Genomic DNA, 24,142 nt, shown 5'->3' on the forward strand with positions numbered 1-24,142 from the left:
CCCTCTTTAGATCTAAGCAGTTTTTCAAGTGTTCCTCTATTTTTTAGCAGAGTATGTATATTTGTAATATACCTGCTAGGTTATATACGAATGTATATTACTATTATTTCTCAATTCATTTCCACACTGTGTCATCTTGAACAAAGGCATTCCTAAAATTGTGCTAGGACGCTCTCTGGCGGATTGCCTGCGAGGTGTTATGAGGCATTTCGTTCAGGCGCCGATGGAGGGAGTCACTCGTGAGATCTGCTCTCAAGTCATACGGCGGCACTTCCGGTCGGCATTTTGTTCTACGAGAAGAGGAGAGCCTCTTTCGGCCGATCGCAACAAATCGTCACATTTCTCCCTTTTACACTCGGAAAAAAACCATTAGGCAGGCTTTCGTCGCCCGCGTCAACCGCGACGCCGAAGTAAAGACGTACGCCTTGTCGCAAAACGTGGGAATAATTCGGTTACGAGTTGTCTGACGGAAGAAGGAGCGATCCGAGCCCGACCCCGGATTATTGTTGATAGCTAGCGAGCTAGCCACCTAGCTCGAGTCGGGCTAGCTCGGCGAGCCAATCCGAGCTCCTTCTGGAGGAGAAGAAAGGGGGAGCTAGAGATACGGACATAAATCCTGATATAATATTCTCCTCCCTTTGGGCGCCACAAACGAAGGTAATTGCACTCATGTATTTGCATTTCGCAGACTAGTCTTTTAACAAAATGTGCACTTCCCCTCAAAACAGTGGACGGAGACGCCGTCGTTAATCGCCAACTGGGAAGGGAACGAATGCTATGTAGCTAGGTGTGTTTTCGCTCTTGCCCAGGCGCACGGCCTCGAAGCTGGATGTCACTCGTCGAAGATCGGGCCGCTTGTTTCACGGGGCTTCGTGCGATTTTTCCTGCAAGAAACTCCGTTTATACCCCCCATAAATGTACTAAAATAATTTTCCTTCCGTATCCCGTCGCTGACTGCAGCGTTGAAATATTACGCTAACTTCCTAACAGTCGAAGCTAGCCACTTTTAGCCGAACCGAACAAGCTACCGAGCCGTGGGAGAAAAACAACCCGCGGAGTGAGCGCTTTCCACCGCGTTAACCTCGCGGCTAACCTGGGGCTGTTAGCTTCAGTCCAAAACTTTGTGGAAATAGATTTACAAGATGATACTGACGTACGTTTTGGCGTGATTCAGTTTGTTGTTGTTATCTTATTTAATTGCATTTTCATGTTTGGGGTTTTAGAGATGTTGACGCTAGGCACCGAGTACGATGGATGCATCTGCTCCCCTTTGTGCCGCCTCCTTGGCTGTCAGTCTCCCACCTGTCAACTCTGGCAAACACGTACCGTGTAGGAGAGCCCCACAGACGTGCTACTACGAGTTAATGTTTACAACACCTCCCCTAGCCTCATTTATTTTTTTGCTTCCCTCCCCTCCTTCTCATGAGCACTTGCTGCTTTCGTTTGCCAAACCTGTTGCGTTGTTAATGTATTGCATGTGTTCCTTAGGTTTGCAAAAGTGTTTCCCTTTTGAGAATTTAACATGCTTAGCTTTAAAATTTGAATATGCTGATATTGTTGTTCTTTTTCTTTTTTAAACAAAAAAAGGTTAAACCTAAGAATAATACCTGGCCATTTAACCTACATTTGAGATAGTCCCTTTGAAATGATCATTCTATAAAAGTGTTTTGAGGACAGGAAGTAGTTGTTACTACATTATACATGGTGAAAAACAACAATTGCTTTCAAAGTGAGAAGGAAATCTATTACTTCATTAGTGTTGTGAAAAACATGAAAATCAAGCATTTTGTTGGTGTTAGGAAGCGCCACTTTAGTACGCTTTTTCATGGAGATGATTGAAAACAAGTTTGCGAAATTCGGAAATGACATGATTCGCATCATGACATTCTCTATACGTGATGTTTACCCGTTGATTTGCAACCTTTTACATCTGTGCATGTAAACAGATGATTGCAAGTGTCTAATTGGAAAATTGACCTAATATTGCGTGAATGTAAACATAGCAACTGAGACACTATAATGCTAAAAACCATGGCACACAAAAAAAGGAGACATTTTCAGAAGTAGTGCTGTGCGATATGACAGTATAAATCCTAACACGATATAAAACTTTGAATCTACATTTTACCGGTCTACCATCTTTATTGCCAGAATTAGATCTGTTCCTACAATACACATTTACACATTTTGGACAGCAACATGCACCCAATTTGCGCTGACCTATATTTATAGATTCCTTGTGCCATTGTCATTTTCACCAATTGGCCTCAAGATGAACCTATCTCCCCTTAATAATTTGCCAATTAGATCCCCTGCCAACCAAACGCCAGTAACGTATGCAGTGCAATTTAAAATAGCAACTCATAATACACACAAAACACAGACTGTACATTTTTCCCCAATATCAATATTAATTTTGAATGGAAACTTAATATCCTCCAGTTAAAATCAAAAGTATTAGTAGCTAATCATATATCGATGCCTTCAACATGGTAGGTGGCACGTCATTTTAATGTTAATTCAAAATAAAGTGAGAGGGGGTGATAGCTTTCAAAATTGTTGTTTATGTTTTCACCCCAAAAAATATTACTTAGAAACATCAAATGTGATATAAATTGTGATAGATTTTTGCCATCTCGCACAGCACCGTGCAGGAACGTAATTAACCAGCTTTTCCAACTTGTTGGCACAACAACCCTCATTCCTAGAATTTCCTTGTACTGCATGAGAAATTCCAAATATAATTGCCCACTGATCAACATTCCCATTTCTGTGTTTGGGTCACAAAATAGGTCAATTTATTATATTGCCAATTCTCAAAAGAGGTGTCCTGATTGATTCACATATTGTTTGGTCTTGTTTCATCCTGCTATGGTGTTAAATCGCAGTTTTTTTGTGCCCTGTTTTGAGGTTGTGTGCTATACCGTTGTATCAGTTACGCTTAATAAAGCGACTGGGTCTTGGCGCGTCAGGCTAAAGACATACTCCCATAATGTACATTTTGGAAGTTCCACCTCCTGCTTGCCGCTCTTGTGACCAATGAGAGCGCACAATTTTCAGCTTGACTAAGCTTCAAATCCTGGTTCACAGGTGGAACTTAACTTTGAGCTAAAATTTCCCTATCACCTTATAGACTGGCCGCTTGGCGTGATTTTTTGGGGGGGCATTTACAAGCACTTGGAAACAATTATTCCAGCGCTCTAAACCACGACATCTGACTCTCACAGCTGTCAAGGGTGCAACACTTTCACTGCATTTTTTTGCTTGCACCATGTTTCCGTATACAATTTTGCTTCAAATTAATTTATAGGCTGTATGTGAGTCCCTATGATCTAAATAAAATGCAATGCTCTTAATTTTATTTGTTTACTTTTCCACAGCTCAAAGGAGGATTTGTTTTTCCTCTGAAATGTCACTGTGTCCACCTGAGGCGGCACAGCATTTGTCCACAAGGTATGCTGAGATATATTTATCACACATGATACAACTTTAGAAGAACCATTGTAGTTTAGTTATTCTCAGCAAATCACCTCCTAATTCCTATTTACTTCTCTCCCTCAGGTGTCAGGAGATGTGAGGACAGGTGTCACTCATCGGCCCCCCGATCTACCTGTGTATCACCACACACCCCCACCCTCACCTCAAGCATGAATGGGGATATGCCTCATGTTCCCATAACTACTCTCGCTGGGATCGCTAGCCTGACAGACTGTGAGTGGCATCGACTGCGTCCTGCCTCAGTATACAATTGATGAATCTCTTTTTGATCAGAACTAGACATCTTATTTCTATGTTACTCATTCCAGTGTTGAACCAGCTGCCCCTTCCTTCCCCCCTCCCGGCCACCACTACGAAGAGCCTCTTGTACAATGGTAGAATAGCAGAGGAGGTCAACTGCCTTTTGGGCTGCCGGGATGAGAACTTAGCCTCCCAGCTCGCCCATGGCCTGAACCAGGTCTCCACAGAGCACATGTAAGTAGTACTCCACCCGCTAATTTTTTTCCAGTCATACCCATCTATTCATTCCTCTTTCCTCCCTATGCACCTCCTTTCTTCCCGCCGCGGCATCTATGCAAAATAAAGTTTATAACTGGGAAAACCCCCCACAAATTTTCATATCTTATCTCCTAATGCCTGCTAGTCATTGTCAATTGGACTGAAAATAGCCGAACCTGTTCATTTGTGTGTTACAGAGAGCTGAAGGACAACCTGGGGAGTGATGAGCCTGAGGGAGATGCACCACTGCTGCTGCAGACCATGCTGGCCAGAAACCCTGGCATCTTCAGGGAAAAAAGTAATCCGCCTCAAAACCAGTCACTTTTCAATTGAATTGCGCACACACACACACACACACACACATTTCCTCAGCGTTTTCAATGATTACCTTTTCTTACCTGAACAGATGTTATGCAGCAGCCGATGGTACAACAGTACAAGATCACCCAAAATTCAATGCACAGTCCAGCCCCATCGGCAAATTTTCAGCCAGCAGCAATTTCTCCCAATCCATCAAGGTATGTCAGAACGCACAATAATCTCTGTACCAACTAGTTAAAGTAGATTAAAATTCATTAACATTCAAATGTATTGGTCAGCGTTTGTGTGCTCGCCTCATTTTTTTTGCTTCATTTTTCACTGACATTGGACCTTTATCTTACTGTTTCTCTTTTAGTCGATTTGTGGCACCCCAGACAGGCTCTAGTAGTCGATACATGGGCCAGCAAAACAGTCCGGTTCCTAGTCCCTACACACCACAAAGCCCCGCCCCTGGTTACCTCCAGCAGTACCCCCACCAACAACCACCCAGCTACAACCAACATCAACAGATCCAACAAGGTGAGTCTGAGTGTTAATCAGCTAACTGAATAAATATTGACATTTCAACTCATTTACACTATCTTCGGAATAATAAAAAATATTTTCCAAGTGAAATCATTGAAATGCTAAAGCATAAAAGTTCAAAGGATATTACTAGTCAATACTTAAATAATGAAATGGTGTTTTTTGCTTTCTCAAAGTGTCCGTGGCCAGTCCAATGGTTCCGGGAAGTATACGAAACATTCATGAAGGCAAGGTATCGGGGCAGATGGCCAACACTGCCAACCACCACCCAGATAGATATGGCACAGATGACTACTTGAACATCGTGCACCGGTCGGGCAGTGAGGTAGGGTCTCCGATTGATTTGATATGATATAATGAGGCGTGCACTGATCACAAATAAATTGTATGGTGTAAATTTTATATGTTGCAAGGCACTCCAGGGAAACAGCTTTTTGTATACATTAGCATTTCAAATCTGCCTAATGTATATTTTAATTAGGATGGTGATGCCGCCCTGAGAAATTCATCATTCCCTTTACGGTCGCCGCAGTCCAGCTGCTCTCCAGCAGCAGGTGATGGAGCACCCAAACGTAAGAAATAGTTTTTATATAGACGAACAGTGCTCCCACATAGGATGTGTTTTTTTTTGGTTTTTATAAATGTTTGTAATGTCTTCACTTTATTTTTGTTTATTTCCCCCTCCTTCCTCACAGCAGGTTCTCGCCCCCCGCTGATTCTGCAGTCGCCACCTCCGTATGTGCTGTCGCCGAGGGAAGGGGGGCCAGACCATAAACAGCAACTGCAGCAACGCAAGAAGATTCCCACCGTGAAAGAGGAGAAAGACATGTATGACATTGTCAGCTCCCCAAACAAGGATTCCACCAAACTCACACTTAAGTTGTCCCGGGTTAAGTCAAATGAGTCTGACCCACCAGGTAGGCAAACACGCACTATATCTGAATTATAATGACTGAATTGGGTGCAATAATATATTCTGCTACTCTCAGGCGATGGTGTTCCAGGCCTGGACCACAACTCAGACAATATGGAGGCTGAAATGAACTTTCAGCAAGTGCCTGTTCTCCAGCAGAACCTGATAGCCCGCCACAATCAAGGATCCCAGCAGGCAGGGGGTGCTGTGGGTTTCCAGGCTCCTAGTTCTCCTTATGACGAGGTGGAGCTCGACGCACTAGCTGAAATCGAGCGGATAGAGCGAGAGGCGGCGAGTGAGAAGTGTTCTAAGGAAGTCCAGGATAAAGGTATGGAGAAGATTCAGAATCATTTTTGGGACAAAATATGTCCATTGTATTCATGATTTTAAATTTGGCGGCCCGGTGGAAGAATAGATAGCACGTCGGCCTCACTGTTCTGGGGTCGAGAGTTCGATCCCAGGTCAGTCCTCAGTCCTCACTGTGTGGAGTTTGCATGTTCTCCCTGGGCTTGCGTGGGTTTTCTACAGGTTCTCTGGTTTCCTGCCACATCTCAAAAACATGCAGGGTAGGCTAGTTGAACACTCTAAATTGCCTCTCGGAATGAGTGTTACGTGAGTCATATTCCATCGCCTTGTGCTCTGCGATTGCCTATCCACCAATACAGGGTGCCCCCCGCCTGGTGCTCATACTTAGCTGGGATAGTCTCTAGCACCCCCTGCGACCCTTGTGAGGGAGGATAAGCGGTTCTGAAAATGAATGAATGATTTTAAATTTATTTTCAACAGACAAGCCACTGAAGAAGAGAAAACAAGACTCTTTTCCTTTGGAGCCCGGCGCTGGAGGTCCCGGTGGTCCTACCGGTGCTCCAGGAAGTGGACCCGCGGGTGGGGGCAATGCTGGCAAACTGACCCCGCAAGAGGCCACAGCAGCTGGGAACGGTGCCAGTCGTCCTCCCCTCATGGTGAGCATTGACCTCCAACAGGCAGGAAGGGTTGACGGCCAGCTCGACCCCTGTCTGGCTGCCCCGGTCCCTGCATTAGAAGCTCAACGCTGGCCCGAAGAACCATCTAGCGGGCTCGCCGCTGTAGAAGGTTCTGACACCGCCTCGCGTTTGAAACCGGACGGACGACCGGACGTCATCAAGAACAGGGTTGATAAACATGACGGCAGAAGAGACTGTCGGGAGTTGTCCAAACTCCGACATGATGACAAGTCTTCAGATAGGCGGGCTGAGAAGCCAAAGTCGTCGGGCCGAGGGGAACACGGACGGGACAGGGAGTCTGACAAAGATAGGAGGCATCGCAGCGAAACCGTCGATGTTCGCATGAGATGTGATCGAGATAGGTCCGTCTTCCGGGCATCCTCTGTCGGAGAGCCTGGTCGTAGCAGCCATAGGCAAGACAGTTTGAAGCCTGCTGCCGTTCCCTCCGGTCCTAAACTTCCACAATCTTTCCCCGCTCACCTCCTGGGAGGACAAAGTGGCGCACTGAAGAACTTCCAGATCCCTAAGGTGATCTGGAACGACCCAAACAGCAATAGCTGCCAATCATTTAGATGTCACTGCCTGCAGTCTCACTAAATCATGCCACCGCTCGCCCTTGTTTTCACATTAGTTTTCCCATTTATAATTGTTTGCTTTATATCGGGGTTATAATTTAACATATTAATCAGTCCTAATCATTTTTAAAGTTGATGTTTTGTGTTGTTGCTGAAATCGACCACCAAATGTTTAGTTACGAGCAAGAAGGCACAAATCTTAAAAAAATACTCCACTGCACGTTCTTAGAATTTGTTAAAATCAGGATTCATGGCTCCTTAAAATTCTAACGTTACACTAATGTTGGACAGGAGTATTCCTTTAAGCATTTGTTAACCGGTCTATACTGAAAACTAACATTTGAATCGTTTCGTTCATTGGTCTGAATCATTGACATCGTGTCATTTCATCTCTTGGTATTCAATGTGCTAGCCTTCTAAGCTTGTTGGCAGACACTACCAAAGAGCATCCCTAACAGCTTCATTACATTTCAGATCAAACGTGATGGTGGCGTTCCGATGGAGAGTCACATTTGGGGGCAGCCCAAGGTGAAACTAGAGCGACTTGGTCTGGTGCAGGACTTTGAGAAGAGGCCCAAGCCTGTAGTACTTGTGAAAAAGCTCTCTGTGGACCAGATCCAAAGAATCATTCGTCACAGCAAGACTGGAAAGAACCGGTTCTCCCCAGGAAAATATGGCAAAAGTAAATTTTAAAAATTCCCAAATGATTATTATTATTTTTTTTTAAATATATATAATTTGACGTTAAATGGGTCATCTAATGAGAACTTGCTTTCTTTTCCAGCTGGCATGGACCCGGCCATCTTAAAGGAACTTCCCCCAGAGCTCCTTGCAGAGATTGAGTCAACCATGCCCCTCTGTGAGCGAGTCAAAATGAACAAGCGAAAACGGAGTACGATCAACGAGAAGCCCAAATACGCCGAGGTCAGCTCGGACGACGATGCAAACGAAGAATGTGAGTCAGCCCTTTGGTTTCTTGTCAAATGAGAGCATATGTTGATCCCGGTGAAACCGGTTTCTTTCCAGAATTAATTGTGACGTGTTCATATTTACGTATTTTTCTTTTTGTAATTGAGTTGTGTATTTAATGTCAACAGCTGCAAGAAAGCGTCAGCGTCGAGAAAAAGACCGGGCATGGGACTTTGAGGAAAGAGAGCGACGCGCCTCAGGGGAACATCGGAGAAGTGGGTCCAAAGAAGGCCGCAGAGGCTCGGGGAGCCGTTACCGAGACTCCTCCGAAGATGACTCGCCGCCTCCCAGCATGAGCGATGGTCTGCTTTTCATGAATCACATTTTTTGCATCTTCTTGCACAACTCCCCCAGTCATTGCCAATGAGAGAAAAATAACAATTCTCCTTGCCCAGTTGCCAGAAAATTAAAGATGAAGGAGAAACAGAAGAAGCGGAAAGCATATGAACCGAAGCTTACTCAAGAGGAGCTCATGGACTCGTCCACGTTCAAGAGATTCTTAACGAGCATTGACAACATTTTAGATAACCTAGAGGATGTGGATTTCACCACCATGGGTACAGTTTGATTTTTTTTTTGATAAATCAAACAGCATGTGTCTTTTAAATGTATCCACATTTAATTTATAATAATAATAATAATTGTGTCCAGCAGCAGATGACGATGAGATACCTCAGGAATTGCTACTTGGGAAACACCAATTAAACGAGCTGGGCAGCGAATCCGCCAAAATCAAAGCCATGGGCATCACTGGCAGGGTAGCCGTATATTTACATCAGCTAACATACTTTTGATGATGAATAGCATGATTGCATTCAGGTTGTTTACTTTATAGATACCATCGGACAAGCTGGTGAAGCTGCTCAATATTCTAGAGAAGAATATCCTGGATGCATCTAAGCTCTCCACCATGATCAACCACGTGAGTCAACTCATTGGCTTTTTCTTTTTTAAATAAAAAAAAATATTTATGTATATACCGGATTTTCACGACTATAAGGCACACTTAAAAGTCTTAAATTTTCTCCAAAATAGACAGGGCGCCTTATAATCCAGTGTGCTTTATATATGGAAAAAATTAAAATGTGTCATTCATTGAGGGTGCGCCTTATAATCCAGTGTGCTTTATATATGGAAAAAATTAAAATGTGTCATTCATTGAGGGTGCGCCTTATAGTCGTGAAAATACGGTATATAGATTTGATTGGAAAAGTATTGATACTAAGCCCAAATGGTTGAGACTGCAGCTTCATTTATTAATGTTTGTCTGCTATGGGCAAATCTATGTGTTTGGTGATAGAGTGGACAAATTAGCCCTAAATAAATGTCAGGTAATCTTTGGTGCCGAGTAAATGAATAGGACTTTACAAAGACCTGAGTGAAAAATACCCCACTGAATAGATCTCCTTTCCTAATGTCAGGATCACGATGCTGAGGATGAGGAGAGGCTGTGGAGGGACCTCATCATGGAGCGAGTGACCAAGTCGGCCGACGCCTGCCTTACGGCCCTAAACATCATGACATCGGCCCACATGCCAAAAGCTGTCTACATTGAGGATGTCATCGAGCGGGTGCTACAATATACCAAATTCCATCTGCAGAACACGCTCTACCCGCAATACGACCCCGTCTACAAAGTGGACCCACACGGAGGTGAGAATTGTACAGTCAGCTGTTAATAAAGCCAATAAATAAGGAGTGCAACAGAGACAGCATAGTGTGACTCACAGACTTCTCTCGTGACACAAATCGATAATGGCTTTTTTGCCAGCCTGTTGAACTATTGACTTTCATCAGTTCATTTTTTCGGCCCTTTATCAATCTAATTGTTCATCCAGAGCTTTTGTTAAACTTGTTAGGATTCAAGCCGAATCATGCCAAATTCATGTCGCGTCGAATTACCAAATTTCATTCCTTTTATTAATTTGTTGCAGTGGACCTTTATCGATCTAATCTTTTGTCCAGGTGGCTTACTAAGCTCCAAGGCGAAGCGTGCCAAATGCTCGACACACAAGCAACGAGTCATCATCATGCTATACAACAAAGTGTGTGACGTTGTCAGCAACATCTCTGAGCTTCTTGAGATCCAACTGCTTACTGACACCACTATCCTCCAGGTAAAAATAAATAAATAAAACTCAAGCTTGAATCTTTGTTTGCATTGTGTGTCATCTAAAGGGTTAAATGCAAAACATTCCAGTGACACTTAAAGAAAAACGTCTGAGATAATTTGATTAATTGTTTGAGTTAAACTGTCACTGGCATTAAATCCTTTGTTTAAATCAAAGTATAACCTGATACAATTTCTAACGCTTTCAAGTCCTACTATTAATATTCCATTTTTATGCTCCACTTCATCTTCTTTTGCCCCTCCTCTAGGTTTCATCAATGGGAATCACGCCATTTTTTGTGGAAAATGTCAGCGAGCTGCAGCTGTGTGCTATTAAACTGGTTACAGCGGTAAGTGTTCTGACATTTACTCAAAATTCACACCTGCAAAAGTGTTGACGCGTGCTTTGAAATTTCATTTGTCCAGGTATTCTCGCGTTATGAGAAGCACCGACAGCTTATTCTGGAGGAGATATTTACGTCACTGGCCAGGCTGCCCACAAGCAAACGCTCCCTCAGGAACTTCCGGTATTCTACCTTATGGAATGATATTTTTCCAAGAATAATTTAGACCTTGCCAGTAATGTGGAGCTATGACAAGATCGTGTTCCATACTTTTGTCAGGTTGAACAGCTCGGACCAGGATGGAGAGCCCATGTACATCCAAATGGTGACTGCCTTGGTGTTGCAACTCATCCAGTGTGTAGTGCATTTACCCAATGACAGGGACTCAATAGAGGACTACGACAACAAGGTAGGAAAAAATTCAAGAATACATAATACAGGCCCTTAAACAAAAATTTTGATGGTACCTAAAAATTCCAGCTCCTGCTGTTGTTTTATTTCCGCATGTTTTATTTTAGGTGGACCAAGATGTGCTGATTACCAACTCATATGAGACGGCAATGAGAACGGCGCAGAACTTTCTCTCAGTATTCTTAAAAAAGTAAGTGCCTCAATTTTTGTATTTGTTGTTATTATTAGGGCTGTCCCTATGGTTTTTTTTGAACTGTGATTGTTAATCGATTGATTTGATTAGGGCTGTTCCCATCTAATAATTTAGAATCTATTTTCCCATTGGTCCATCAAATATTTGGATTAAAAATGTACTTTTTGGTTGTATTTTTTCAGTTCATCAACGTATTGTTAATTGTCGTAATTTTATATAATTGAATTATCACTTAAACACGCAACAAAATGATTGGTTATTGCTTAATGATCAAACAAAACTAAATGTGCTCACCTATGTTCCCTCAGATGTGGCAGTAAGCAAGGAGAAGAAGACTACCGGCCTTTGTTTGAGAACTTTGTCCAGGACCTGCTCTCGACAGTTAACAAACCAGAGTGGCCCGCTGCAGAGTTGCTACTCAGTCTGCTTGGCAGACTCTTGGTTAGTGTGATGCAGTTTAATTGTTGGTTAAGTGCTTTATGGATTTGTATTAATAATACTCAAGATGTAAATTTTCATTTCTTTTAAGAACTGAATGATATTCCAATTACAATCATTTCTTACCATATAAGCATTTTTAGGTCTATTTCACTTATGCCACATGTCACCAGCTAACAATTTGTGTATTTGACTTTGAAAAGGTGCACCAGTTTAGCAACAAGCAGACAGAAATGGCTCTACGAGTGGCTTCTTTAGATTACCTTGGCACTGTGGCCGCCCGCCTAAGAAAGGATGCTGTTACCAGCAGGATGGACCAGCGGTCAATTGATCGCATTTTACAGCAGGTACAGCAACTTTTTATTGTGTTTCTAATGCTAACAGATTACTGTTACTGTGCTGAAAATGAATCTTTCTTTGTGGCTTTTCTGCAGTCTCAGGGTGGTGATGAAACACAGCAGCTGCAAAAGGCTTTGCTGGACTATTTGGAACAGAATGCTGATACAGATGCCTCCTTAGCAGTGAGTTTGAATTAGCACCAAATTAGTGGTGCCCTCCTAATATGCAAGTGTATTTTTGCTCTTATAAGTTTGGATGTTGCAATTGCATGCATACACTTGCCAGCAACCACTCCAACTACCACTGCCCCCAACATTTTATTAAAGTATTGAAATTCTGCTTCATTCTTCATGTAAGGAAGGCTTTTTTACATTTTCGAGATACAAGCTGTTGATCGGCAAATTATCTTTTATTTAATTATCTGACTTAGTCTACAGATGAGGATGAAAAATTAAGGACCAATTGTTTTGTTAGTTTGCCAGAAAGTTCTACATTGCCCAGTGGTTTCGGGATGCTACGACAGAGGCAGAGAAGTCCATGCGAAATCAGAACCCAAAGGACGACGAATCTTCGGAGGGGCCGCAGCACGCCAAGGAGATGGAGACCACGGGTGAGATCATGCAGCGAGCTGAAAAACGCAAGAAGTTCTTGCGCAACATCATCTGGACTACGCCAGCTCATTTTGCCACATTAAAGTAAGACTCCTTAGCACTGGACTCGTGATATTTTGCCTGTCTCTTTTTTTTCTTTTTTAAACTGCATGCCACTCTTAACTTCTCTTCTCTTTTAAGGATGAACTCTGACACTGTGGACTATGAGGACTCCTGTCTGATTGTGCGCTATTTGGCCTCCATGAGGCCGTTTGCACAGAGCTTTGATATTTATTTAACGCAGGTAATTGTTGAGGACTCATAACTTTTGTATTTTCAGCATGTTAAAGTTGTATATTCCGTTCATATTTAGTGAAAAAAGCGCTTTTTCAGGCAAAGTTAACTCTCATAATACCTGGCTGATGCATTGGACTCATGGGCATCTAATTTGTGTGTTAAGAACAGTACAACCAAATCTAGTCTTGAGTATAAGTTGCAAGAAAGCCCGGGCAGCCCACGGGCTCTTAAAGCAAGGAAAACCCTGCCTGGTTTTATTGGCATTTCTTCTTCATTATTTCATTTTTTTTATTCAGATATTACGAGTCCTTGGAGAAAGTGCCATAGCAGTGAGAACTAAAGCCATGAAGTGTTTGTCCGAGGTTGTGGCCGTGGACCCCAGTATCCTAGCAAGGGTATGTCTCGATATGCTTGTTGAAGACTACCTTAGGATTTTACTGTTCTGTCCTCGTTTTGTTGTACTTTGACACTACTTTCTCTGCCTGTGCAGTCGGATATGCAGCGCGGAGTCCACGGCCGCTTGATGGACAACTCGACAAGTGTGAGAGAGGCAGCTGTAGAGTTGCTTGGCAAGTTCGTCCTTAGCAGACCGCAGCTCACTGAACAGTACTATGACATGCTCATAGAGAGGATACTGGTAAGTATTCTACCGAACCTTATCAAGGATCACAGTAAATGTTGATTCTTTTTTTTTTTTTTAAATATATATAATTAATGTGTGGATTTAAGAAAAACCTAACCGGCACAAATGTTACAGAATTTTTATTTTAGCGGATAAGAAAATGTAACAGTTTCAAACGCTTTCCCTCCTAATCTCTACCCTATATCAGTGTTACACTGATAATGTTATGGCAGTTGTCATGGAAATACCAAGTTCACAGGGAGTTCAACCTCCTCTGCAGTCGTACATTGCCACCTAGTGTTTCAAATCTGCTACAGCACCCCACACTAATAAACTGCTTCTGAGTTTTACTGTACACACACACAATGGTTTGAGGGTTGTTCAACGATCAAATGTAGTTCATGGCCTCAGGCTCTTTGGGATTTGACAGAATACATGTACCAGCATTATATTAATAGAATACAATAAATTTGTAATGAGTATGTTGCAGATTCAAAGTAAAAACACAAACACTGGGTAAATTCAAAATTCTGGTGATTTATTTTTATTTATTTTGGGGGGGGGGGGGGGGGGGGGTTGTAGATTTTTTATGTCACTTGCTTGCTGATTTTTTTATAGCCTTTGTCTGCTTTAAAAAAAGGGTGAACATTTTCCCGAGTTAGAACAACGGCTTGATAATTAAAGCAACTCTTCCTACAGGACACTGGTATCAGTGTAAGGAAACGTGTGATCAAGATCCTGCGAGACATTTGTTTGGAGCAGCCCACCTTCAGTAAAATCACTGAGATGTGTGTCAGAATGATTCGCAGGGTCAATGATGAGGAAGGAATCAAGGTATTTTCACTGGAGGATTTTGAGTCGTTGAGCATTTAAAATTGAATAAACGTTTCTTAAATAACACCTGTCTTTATTATTTTGTTTCATAGAAATTGGTGAATGAAACATTTCAGAAGTTATGGTTCACGCCAACGCCGGCCCACGACAAGGAGACCATGACCAGAAAGATCCTCAACATTACAGACGTGGTCGCGGCATGTCGAGACACTGGCTATGACTGGTTTGAGCAACTTCTTTCCAATGTAAGTGGCGGCATTCTGACATTTTGCTAAACTGATTTAAACATGCCACCTTGTGGTCCCTCTTGGCATTAGCTACTCAAATCTGAGGAGGACGCAGCATACAAACCTGCCAAGAAGGCCTGCGTTCAGCTGGTAGACAATCTGGTGGAGCATATTTTGAAATATGAAGAGTCTCTCGCAGGTTAGTGAACCATTTAAATACAATAGAGGTTCTATTCTATTATTGGCGCTGTGAAGAGATTTTTCAAACTCAGGCCTGATCAATAAAATTTGGATCCAGACTGTTTGCATCATTAACATCTAAATAACCGGCAGCACATGGAATGTTTGACATAAGCATAAGCAAGTATTTTCTTTTACTGAATCAATGTAAAAATGCCCTTTTCTTGCACAGAGAGCAAAGGTGTGAACTCCACCCGTTTAGTGGCCTGCATCACTACCTTGTACCTGTTCAGCAAAATCAGGGCACAGCTCATGGTAAAACACGCCATGACCATGCAACCTTACCTAACCACCAAGTGTAATGTGAGTGCTTTGTAATCTTGATGCTTTTTTGTATATTGGCTCACTTTAAATGTTATTGAAACTAAATGCATTTTTTGTTACCAGACTGACAATGACTTTATGGTCATTTGCAATGTGGCAAAAATGTTAGAGCTGGTGGTGCCTCTAATGGAGCACCCCAGCGAGACATTTCTTGCCACCATTGAAGAAGACCTCATGAAGCTGATCATCAAATACGGCATGACGGTATGTTAAAGAGACATCAAAACATGGCAAGGAACATAGTTTATCTTAGAAAAATGGAACTCCCCTCAGATGCACAGTGAATCTAGTTTTTTACTGGTATATTACTCTGCAATTAAAGATTTAGCCACAAATGTGCATTGAATCCAAAATCCGTGATGAGGAAAAGTAGGCGGACATGTGGGTGTCATCATCCCACCTACCGTTTTCTCAGACAGCCCCTTTGAAAAATGAATAAGCCACCCTTGTCCATGAATTGTGTACTAGAAATAATGTGACGTGATGACGTGTTCCACTTTCTCGTAGGTGGTCCAACACTGTGTCAGCTGTCTCGGGGCTGTTGTCAACAAAGTGACCCACAACTACAAGTTTGTCTGGGCATGCTTCAATAAATTCTATCGTGAGATGAATCTCTCTCAATGTCTAATGTTTTCCAATTTAGTGGACTTCAACGTTAACCACTGCCCCTTTGACCTGCAGGTGTACTTAACAAGCTAAAGGCCCAGCATCAAGAGGATCCTAACAGCACGACGTTGGTAAACAAGCCTTTCTTATTGCGAGCGCTGTTCACCGTGGGTGCCCTTGGTCGACACTTCGATTTTGACCTAGAAGAATTCAAGGGCTCTACCAAGGTAGTATAATTTTTGTAATGTTGTTTTTGAATGCATAGATTAGTTGTAGATACTATAAAAATTCTTTATAAAAGAGTGGAAGCTTTATCTTGACCTATCAACTTAATATGTTTAAGATTTTCACTTCGTTTACGTGTTATTGCTACATGTCAAAATACACTTGTCCATATCCCTTAAGTCTGAATTTCTTCACTTGTGCTTTTAAATTTTAAAGCAAACAATATTGTAAACGGCAATCTTTTTGTGGCGTACAGGTCATTATCAAGGAAAAGGTTCTGGAGCTTCTTCTGTATTTCACCAAGCATGAGGACGAGAAAGTCAAGACGAAAGCTATTATCGGTTTAGGTAAGTGCAAAATCCTGTAAAGTTTAGCACGGTGAAACAGTCATTCACGCATTTTCCGAACCGCTTATCCTCACAAGAGTTGCGGGGGATGCTGGAGCGTATCCCAGCTAACTACGGGCACCAGGCGGGGGACATCCTGAATCGGTGGCCAGCCAATCGCAGGGGCACATGGAGACGGACAACCATCCACGCTCACACTCATACCTATAGGCAATTTAGAGTGTCTAACCAGCCTGCCGTGCATGTTTTTGGAATGTGGGAGGAAACCGGAGTACGAGGAGAAAACCCAGCCAAGCCCGGGGAGAACGTGCAAACTCCAGACAAGGAGGACCCACCTGGTATCGAACTCTCGACCCCAGAACTGCGAAGCCGACACACTAACCACTCGGGCAAAACGTGTCATCAAAATGATACAGAGCAGCTCGTGTTGTTTCGACGCCTACTCCACTTAAAAGCGATATAGAAAAATTAGTTTGCTGGGTGACTAAAAGCTTTTCTTTTGGTCAAATGAAATAACTACCGGCCTGCAACAACTTTACCAAGACTACAGTAAGGGAAAAAAAACATAAATGAAAGCCAATAATAGTATTACTGCTGTCACTTTTTAGCCTATTAAATGTCAATATCACAGATTGCCTTCCCCCTTCCTCGTGATGTAATTTATGCTTTTTATCTAATGCACTTGTGCTCGCTTCTGTAAATCTGTATGCGCGTAGGTATAATTTAGATGACCGGTGGCTGCACTTGAGTGGGAAATTATTGTGTTTGAACATTATTTTCTACTTCATCAGATGTCTAAGAAATTCACCATTTGCATACTTGCCAACTGCTAAACTTGGTGTGAGATGTATACACAAGGCCTTTGAGTGTGGTGTAGTCTCAAAACTTGTCAACATCCTCTATCACTCAGGCTTTCTCGTCATCATGCATCCCAGCCAAATGTTTATGCCTGAAGTGAAGTCCTTGTACAATGGCATATTGGCTGACAGTGCCTCGTCCATCAACCTCAAGATCCAGATCCTCAAAAACCTCCAGACCTACCTGCAAGAAGAAGACACCAGAATGCAAGAAGCAGACCGGGAATGTACGACTCGTGATTTAACAAAATGCATTCTGTGCTGCATCAGTGCTCAATTGTCTCATGGAGGAAAATAATACATTTGCAGGGAAAAAGCTTTCTAAACAGGAGGATCTGAAGGAAATGGGGGACATCTCTTCGGGGATGAGCAGCTCCATTATGCAGCTTTACCTGAAGCAGGTGTTGGAGGCCTTCTTCCACACACAGTCCAGTGTGCGGCACTTTGCGCTCAATGTCATTGCGCTCACTCTGAACCAGGGCCTCATTCATCCGGTGCAGGTAGGCCGTACATTACAGTGTGAGCCGACTGTCAGGCTAATATTTTGAGATTGAATTGAATAACACAATTTTCGCCTCAGTGCGTGCCTTATCTGATTGCCATGGGAACTGACCCGGAGCCCAGCATGAGGAACAAAGCCGATCAGCAACTGGTGGAGATAGACAAAAAATACACAGGATTCATCCATGTAGGTTGACAGTCGTCATTCCTGTATATTTGCGATCCTCAGTTTCGCGACAGGTTTTGTTTCTTGCTACAATCGCCCAAATTATATTAAAACATTAATAATTAGCTAAAATGTTGGTAGCTGCAAAAAGAAAAGGGTAAATCTCAATAATTACTGTGTAAAGAGCCCACTGACTCCTTTGCATTTCCCCCCGACTCTATTATTGCAGATGAAAGCAGTGGCTGGGATGAAGATGTCATTCAACCTGCAGCAGTCCATCGAGATGTCTCGGAGGACCATCATACGAGGTTTCAGACAAGACGAAACCCACTCGGCTCTCTGCTCGCATCTCTTCTCCATGATCCGCACCAACCGGCAACACCGGAGAGCATTTCTCATCTCGCTACTGAATCTCTTTGACGACAGCGCCGTGAGTCTTTTCAGTTTCCAAATTTAAACCGAAGCAATGTGAGCCTTTTCTGTTTTAAAAATGTCAGCCAATCTCTATTCCATTGCACAGAGAACCGAGGTGAACATGTTGCTGTTCATAGCGGACAACCTGGCCTGCTTCCCATACCAGAGCCAGGAAGAACCTCTTTTCATCATGCACCATATAGACATCTGCCTGTCAGTTTCTGGAAGCAACCTTCTTCAGAATTTTACTGAGGTAATCAAACTAAGCTAAATATGTTGGATACATTGCTGCTCAACTCTGACAGTGCCAGGAAAGACAACCCCGACTGCCAGTTACATTGTGGTCCTGTGGTTTTTCCTCTGCCCAGCTTCTATTGAAAGAGCCAAGGCGGAAGGAGAAGAAGGTGAAGAAGGTGAAGGAGTTGAAGAGCAGATCAGACGGGGAAGATGAGTACGAAAAAATGAACAGTGAGTCCCCCGGGAGCGTCGAGGAACGCAATAGCGAAGACGACGACGTGGTACGGCAGCCCAAAAAGCCCAGAAAACCGATGGACGACTCCGAGAGCTCAGAAGAATCCGATCTCGACGATTTATGTGTGGATGATGCAGACAGGGTTATGAAGCGACTCCCAGACAATCCCGCTAGCCTCTTGGACTTTGCCAACTCTGTTCAAGGCATATTGTTGCTGCTGGTGCTCAAACAGCATCTGAAGAATCAGTATGGGTTCTCAGACGGGTATGGAACACGAAAACTCCAGGCCTTCTAATGTTGCACCTGCCTTGTTTGTAACCCGTTTTGTGTTTTTGCTCTTCCCACAGTAAAATCCAAAAGTACTCCCCAACGGAGTCGGCCAAGGTATACGACAAGGCGGTGAACCGAAAAATCAACGTTTACTTCCACCCGCGGCAAACCCTCGACTTTATCTCCAACAACATGGCACGCGCCACGCTAACAGAAGATGTCAAGAGGCGTATCGTCAAACAGTATCTTGATGTAAGTGAGGATGAAAATATACTGACTGAAACTTTTAATACAGGCCTCCAATGCTCAGCCATCAGATCTCCATTGGTGCACGCTACTACTTTTCACATCCTGGTTCTTCGCTATAGATTCTCCATGTCAAAAATACACTATTTTGGATGGTGATCCAGAGAGGAGAAAGATACCTGCACCATAATTTTTTAAATATTCAGGAGATATTCAATGAATATGTGGAAACACACTTACGAAATGATATTACATAGTCAACGAGACATTAGATGCAGTAAAAAAGAAAAATTCAGATGATGTAATCAGATTTATGTCCCTGTGTAAAATCAAATGAAATAGTACGGCATTAACAATGAAAGGCTCTTGTCATATGTGCTTGATGTAGTTCAAGGTACTAATGGAACATCTGGACCCGGACGAAGAGGACGAGGAGGGAGAAGCGTCGGCAAGCGCCAACATCCGAAACAAAGCCATAAATGCCCTGCTGGGAAGCTCGGGGCCATTGATGGGACCCAGTCCGCGCAACCAGGCGGGACCAGAGACAGACGACGACTACAGCGACGGCGACGAGCGCGCACCAGGGGTGAGACTTTGAAATGCTTCCCAGTTTTTGTATTTCAAAATTTGATCAGTGTTTATGCATAAAATTGGGGAAAAATATTTGAATGGAAGTTAACCTTTAACCCTAGATAACAGGAGATCTCTTCGGTTTTTCACCATGATGATGCGTACTTGATTGTGCCCTTATTGTCTCCCTGCGCTCACCTCCCCAGTCCTCTCGGAAGTCGAGGCGAACGGGCGACCCGTCGGACCCCGGCCGGATGAACGAGACGGTGGAAGTAATGGACGTGATCGCCCTGTGCTGCCCCAAGTACAAGGACCGGCCGCAGATCGCCCGCGTGGTCCACAAAACCCCCAGCGGATACGCCATCCACTGGATGGCGGGCTCCTATTCGGGGCCCTGGGCCGAGGCCAAAAAGCGCGACGGCCGCAAACTGGTGCCTTGGGTGGACACGATCAAGGAGTCGGATGTCATTTTCAAGAAGATTGCCTTGACCAGCAACCACAAACTAAGCAACAAAGTAGTGCAGACTTTACGCTCGCTATATGCAGCGCGGGAAGGAGGAGCAAGCTAGTGGCTCCTGTGTTTTTGTTATTTGTTTTTTGTTTTTGTTGTTTCCCAGATTTCTTCTACCTGCTCCCTGCCGCCTCCATTCACACGGCCAAACTTCACTGGATTTGCACCCTATTCTCTTCCTCATTTTTGTATGAAAAACAAGACACTACATACTTTTACATGACTTATTCTTTCAAAAAAAAGACTTATTATTATTTTATTATTATTATTATATGAAAGGGACTGCTCATGTTGATGTGTATGTGTACACGTATGGAGAGGATATAGGATCCAGAAAGCATATTGAAAGGAAACATTAGGCTCCAGTTGATCCCCTCTGTTGGAAGGCTTTTTCCGAGGAGACCCCCGGAGGGCGGTGGGGGCGGGGAATGTTTGGTCAACATTGTCGTGGGAGCTCCTTCGCTGTTGTGCAGCCGATTCTAGTCGCTCATTTCTACTCCCACTGTATCATAGTTTAACACACAAACAGAAAAACTAAAAAATGTTTATATCTCTGAAGACAAAACTGTAAAAAAAAAAAAAAATCCCACGCAAACTAAAAAAAGAATAAAACTTTAAGTGAATGTTGGAAATTAGTCTTTTTGATGTTCTTATTAAAGTGTTTTTTGAAGTTTATTATAATACTAGCACCTAATGGTTTCCCCCTTATAGCTTTTAGATATTTGAAAGAAAAGAGAAAATGAGACTTTTTTTCACTTATTTGTCCATGCTGTACAATGGCAGAGTCTTCTGAATATAATTTATTCTATTTCGAACTACGCATGCAGTATATATGTGGCCTATTGCAGGAGGATATTTTGTAAATGTCGATTTTTGTTGTTATAGGTCACCTTAGTAAGATGAGGAAAGGGGGATTCATAACCTTTTATGGGGGTGGAACAAATACTGCAATAAATTTTCTACTTCTCTTTGTCACTTGTCTCAAAGTATCAATATCATCTTTTCATTTCTTTTTCTCTCAAACTAACAAATATCAAATGGGCAGTTGTGTAATTTACTAAACTTAACTATCAAAACTAGAGATGTCCCAGATGTGGTCATGTGATTGCAAATCAGGCCCAATCACATCATTTCCAGAGAATTGAAATTGGGTCAAAAATATTTTTAAATGTATTTATGTATATTTTTAAATATGAACTCACTGGCCAATCCATTTTGACTGGGAGATCTGATTCAATGCAAGCAATAGCCATTTAAATGGATTTGATGTCAACATTTAAGGACTACAAACAATAAAATAATCCTGAAGTATATTGCAAAAATGTATATACAGTACCTTGCATACTATATATTTACACTGTTGAAACAATCTTTACAGAATAAAGCAAAAACATCAAGCGACAATATAAAGTCAAGAAAATCAACTGAGAGCTTATGTGATCACATTGCAATATTTCTAATATAAATGAAGTTAATCCAGAGGATATTGCAAAAAGAAAAATATATATACATATATGTGTATATATATGGACTTACTTTGTGTTTTTTAATCTTAATCATTAATGCGGTTGTATACTCTACAGAAAATATTTTGTTCTTTTGTTTACTATTTCTACTACTATACTTTCGCCACAGCAAATTAACATTTCCCGTTTCACCCTGTCGTTTGATTCACCCTCTCCTAGCTATCAAACTACATTTGTATTTGTAAAAAATAATAACTTTTAAATAAATAAATCATCATATCTCTAAAGTTGCCTTATATAAATTAAAGTACCACCTGATAGTGCCGGAGTCAAATTAGGTGAGATGTATGGTGGCCAACAACCTCACGAGCGTGTTCACCAAAGCCGCAGATCACCTGTCGTCCATTGAGTTAATTACTGAAAAACTGGCCACATTTTATTTCCTTAAGTAACCAAGAGTCCTTCTCAATTACTGTATTGTTGTTGCCGCTGTTATGCAGGATTGAATGAAGAACTTGGACAGCTACATGCAACTCATGTACACCAAAGCGCTGGAAGACGATGAAAAGCTTGTCTCTAAAATGCTGGAACTCCCAATCAAGGTTTGACGTAGCTTGAAAAAAAATGTTCAAGCTTGAAGTTCAGTTTTTTTGTTGTTTGCAATAAGTTTCTCATGTGTATTGCTAATAGGTTGAATAAATCATACTCATCCAAAATGTATTTCAGTGCTCTTTTGTGAAACTTTAACCGAGTGTTCCGCAAACTATTCAAGAAAGGGCCGCAGTGGGTGTCGGTTTTCGTTCCAACTTGTAAGAGGAAACCTTTCCACCAATCTGGTATGTTAGATACATAATCAGTGGATTGCAGTCAGGTGCTTCTTTTTTTTCCAGCAGAAACCTCATTGGTTAAATAATTTGTGTTGGATCGGTTGGAACAAAAACCTCGAGGACCGGTTTGGAGACCTCTGCTTTATACCAAAGGTAATATAGTACTGTGCATAATTGCAAACGTATGTGACTGTATTGTTACGTCTGATTTTTATAACGGAGTCATGTGTTTAATTTTGCTATGCCTTTTTGGTAAAACTAGTGAAGCCAAAGGTAGTAATGTGTAACAGAGTATAATCATAAAAAGTTGCTTTCCAACGGTGCTCTTGAGCTAATGGAGAGCCAATGTATAAAAGACAAGTTCCATGTACTTTTAGAGCTGAGGTGCAAGAGAATGTTGGCTGAATTTAAGCTGGGAGGGGGGTGCAGTAAATCGGGAGGTGGTCTGACCTGCAAACTTAACCTTGCATCAATACAGGAAGTGTGCGAAAGTGGGTGGCAAGGAGGGGCCGTTGGGGGCATTGAAAAGTTTGCGAGAAATGTTTTGACAGATGTGATGAGGTGACGCTGAGGGGCTCCGTGGGGAGCCGCAAAGAAAAAGAGTGATGGATAACTTCCACGTGGAGTTTCTTTATACACTATATGTGTGTTGGCTGCGAGGGTCCACACAGGAAGACACAGTCAGGGTAAAGGCTTGTGTGTGTGTGTTTTAAAGAGTTATACCGACCTTTTTACTTCTTTAAAAGACAGACAGGTGGTATCCAAGTCAGACCTGTGAGGGTGTGTGCATGTTAATTGATTCTCATGTACCCCTGCATTCCAAGACATGCTATTAATTCTTAATGCACTGTGTGCTTCTCCTCTCAAACAGAGAAGTCAAGAGGTTTAAATAACACTGCCTTGCATAGTGTCTCTGTTATGACTCAACATGTCTCAAAAGAAAGACTTTCAGTTTTAACTTATGATGTTCTTCAAGCGTTTTGCGTTGATCTGTTCGGAATGAGTCATTTTAATGTTGAAAATGCTTCTAGTGGCTCAAACATATTGATATAATTATCATTGGCTGTGTGCGTATCCTTGATCACTGTGTTTTTTTTGTCATTGTTGCTCTATTGGGTTCACATTTCCTGATATGGCCATTGAGCACTACTTTTTTAGCAGTCTTTCTTTGAAGAATATATTATATATACATACTATATCTTTTGCCTTCAAGTCTTCACGAACTTCCTGACTTGCCCAATGTATTTTCCAAGATAAGAAAAAGGCAATGATTTATGTAACCTGACCTCAACCCAACCAAGCACTTGCTGTATATGCGTATATGCTATCATGTAATTCCTGCTTTGGATGCGACAAAAGCCAACGTGGTTTCGCAGTCCTTAAGCGATGGCATTTCCATTTGGAATTCAGCAC

The 24,142-nt window shown here is 42.3% G+C and overlaps 1 protein-coding gene across 2 annotated transcripts; it reads left to right on the plus strand.

The window, feature by feature from the left end:
* Positions 1–261: 261 nt before the first annotated feature.
* Positions 262–21,411, plus strand: nipbla (NIPBL cohesin loading factor a). Of its 2 annotated transcripts, none has more exons than XM_077600660.1 (48): positions 262–657; positions 3,381–3,453; positions 3,562–3,711; positions 3,807–3,972; positions 4,194–4,294; positions 4,403–4,514; positions 4,673–4,836; positions 5,019–5,167; positions 5,324–5,414; positions 5,538–5,759; positions 5,832–6,083; positions 6,542–7,266; positions 7,788–7,995; positions 8,098–8,268; positions 8,411–8,584; positions 8,678–8,839; positions 8,934–9,040; positions 9,118–9,204; positions 9,704–9,935; positions 10,248–10,399; positions 10,662–10,742; positions 10,819–10,919; positions 11,016–11,145; positions 11,255–11,337; positions 11,649–11,781; positions 11,982–12,125; positions 12,213–12,299; positions 12,592–12,812; positions 12,909–13,011; positions 13,301–13,399; positions 13,495–13,641; positions 14,326–14,460; positions 14,553–14,705; positions 14,778–14,886; positions 15,100–15,230; positions 15,315–15,455; positions 15,759–15,852; positions 15,933–16,084; positions 16,339–16,429; positions 17,340–17,513; positions 17,596–17,786; positions 17,867–17,974; positions 18,183–18,383; positions 18,474–18,620; positions 18,736–19,103; positions 19,187–19,361; positions 19,744–19,941; positions 20,132–21,411. In XM_077600660.1, the coding sequence occupies exons 3-48, from the start codon at positions 3,648–3,650 to the stop codon at positions 20,492–20,494; spliced, it is 7,599 nt and encodes a 2,532-aa protein (XP_077456786.1). In that variant the 5' UTR covers positions 262–657; positions 3,381–3,453; positions 3,562–3,647; the 3' UTR covers positions 20,495–21,411. The 2 variants fall into 2 exon arrangements, with proteins under 2 accessions (XP_077456786.1, XP_077456787.1); XM_077600661.1 differs by having other exon boundaries at positions 8,937–9,040.
* The last annotated feature ends 2,731 nt before the right edge of the window (positions 21,412–24,142 follow it).

The sequence above is a fragment of the Stigmatopora argus genome, chromosome 5 (genome assembly GCF_051989625.1).
Source record: "Stigmatopora argus isolate UIUO_Sarg chromosome 5, RoL_Sarg_1.0, whole genome shotgun sequence".
Lineage (NCBI taxonomy): Eukaryota > Metazoa > Chordata > Actinopteri > Syngnathiformes > Syngnathidae > Stigmatopora > Stigmatopora argus.

Excerpts from the sequence above, each read along its gene's own strand:
- nipbla (XM_077600660.1), top strand. The coding sequence starts at position 3,648 with ATGAATGGGGATATGCCTCATGTTCCCATAACTACTCTCGCTGGGATC. Across the intron at positions 10,743-10,818 it reads CTATTAAACTGGTTACAGCG|GTATTCTCGCGTTATGAGAA; the intron begins GTAAGTGTTCTG and ends TCATTTGTCCAG. Across the intron at positions 15,456-15,758 it reads TCATCAAATACGGCATGACG|GTGGTCCAACACTGTGTCAG; the intron begins GTATGTTAAAGA and ends ACTTTCTCGTAG.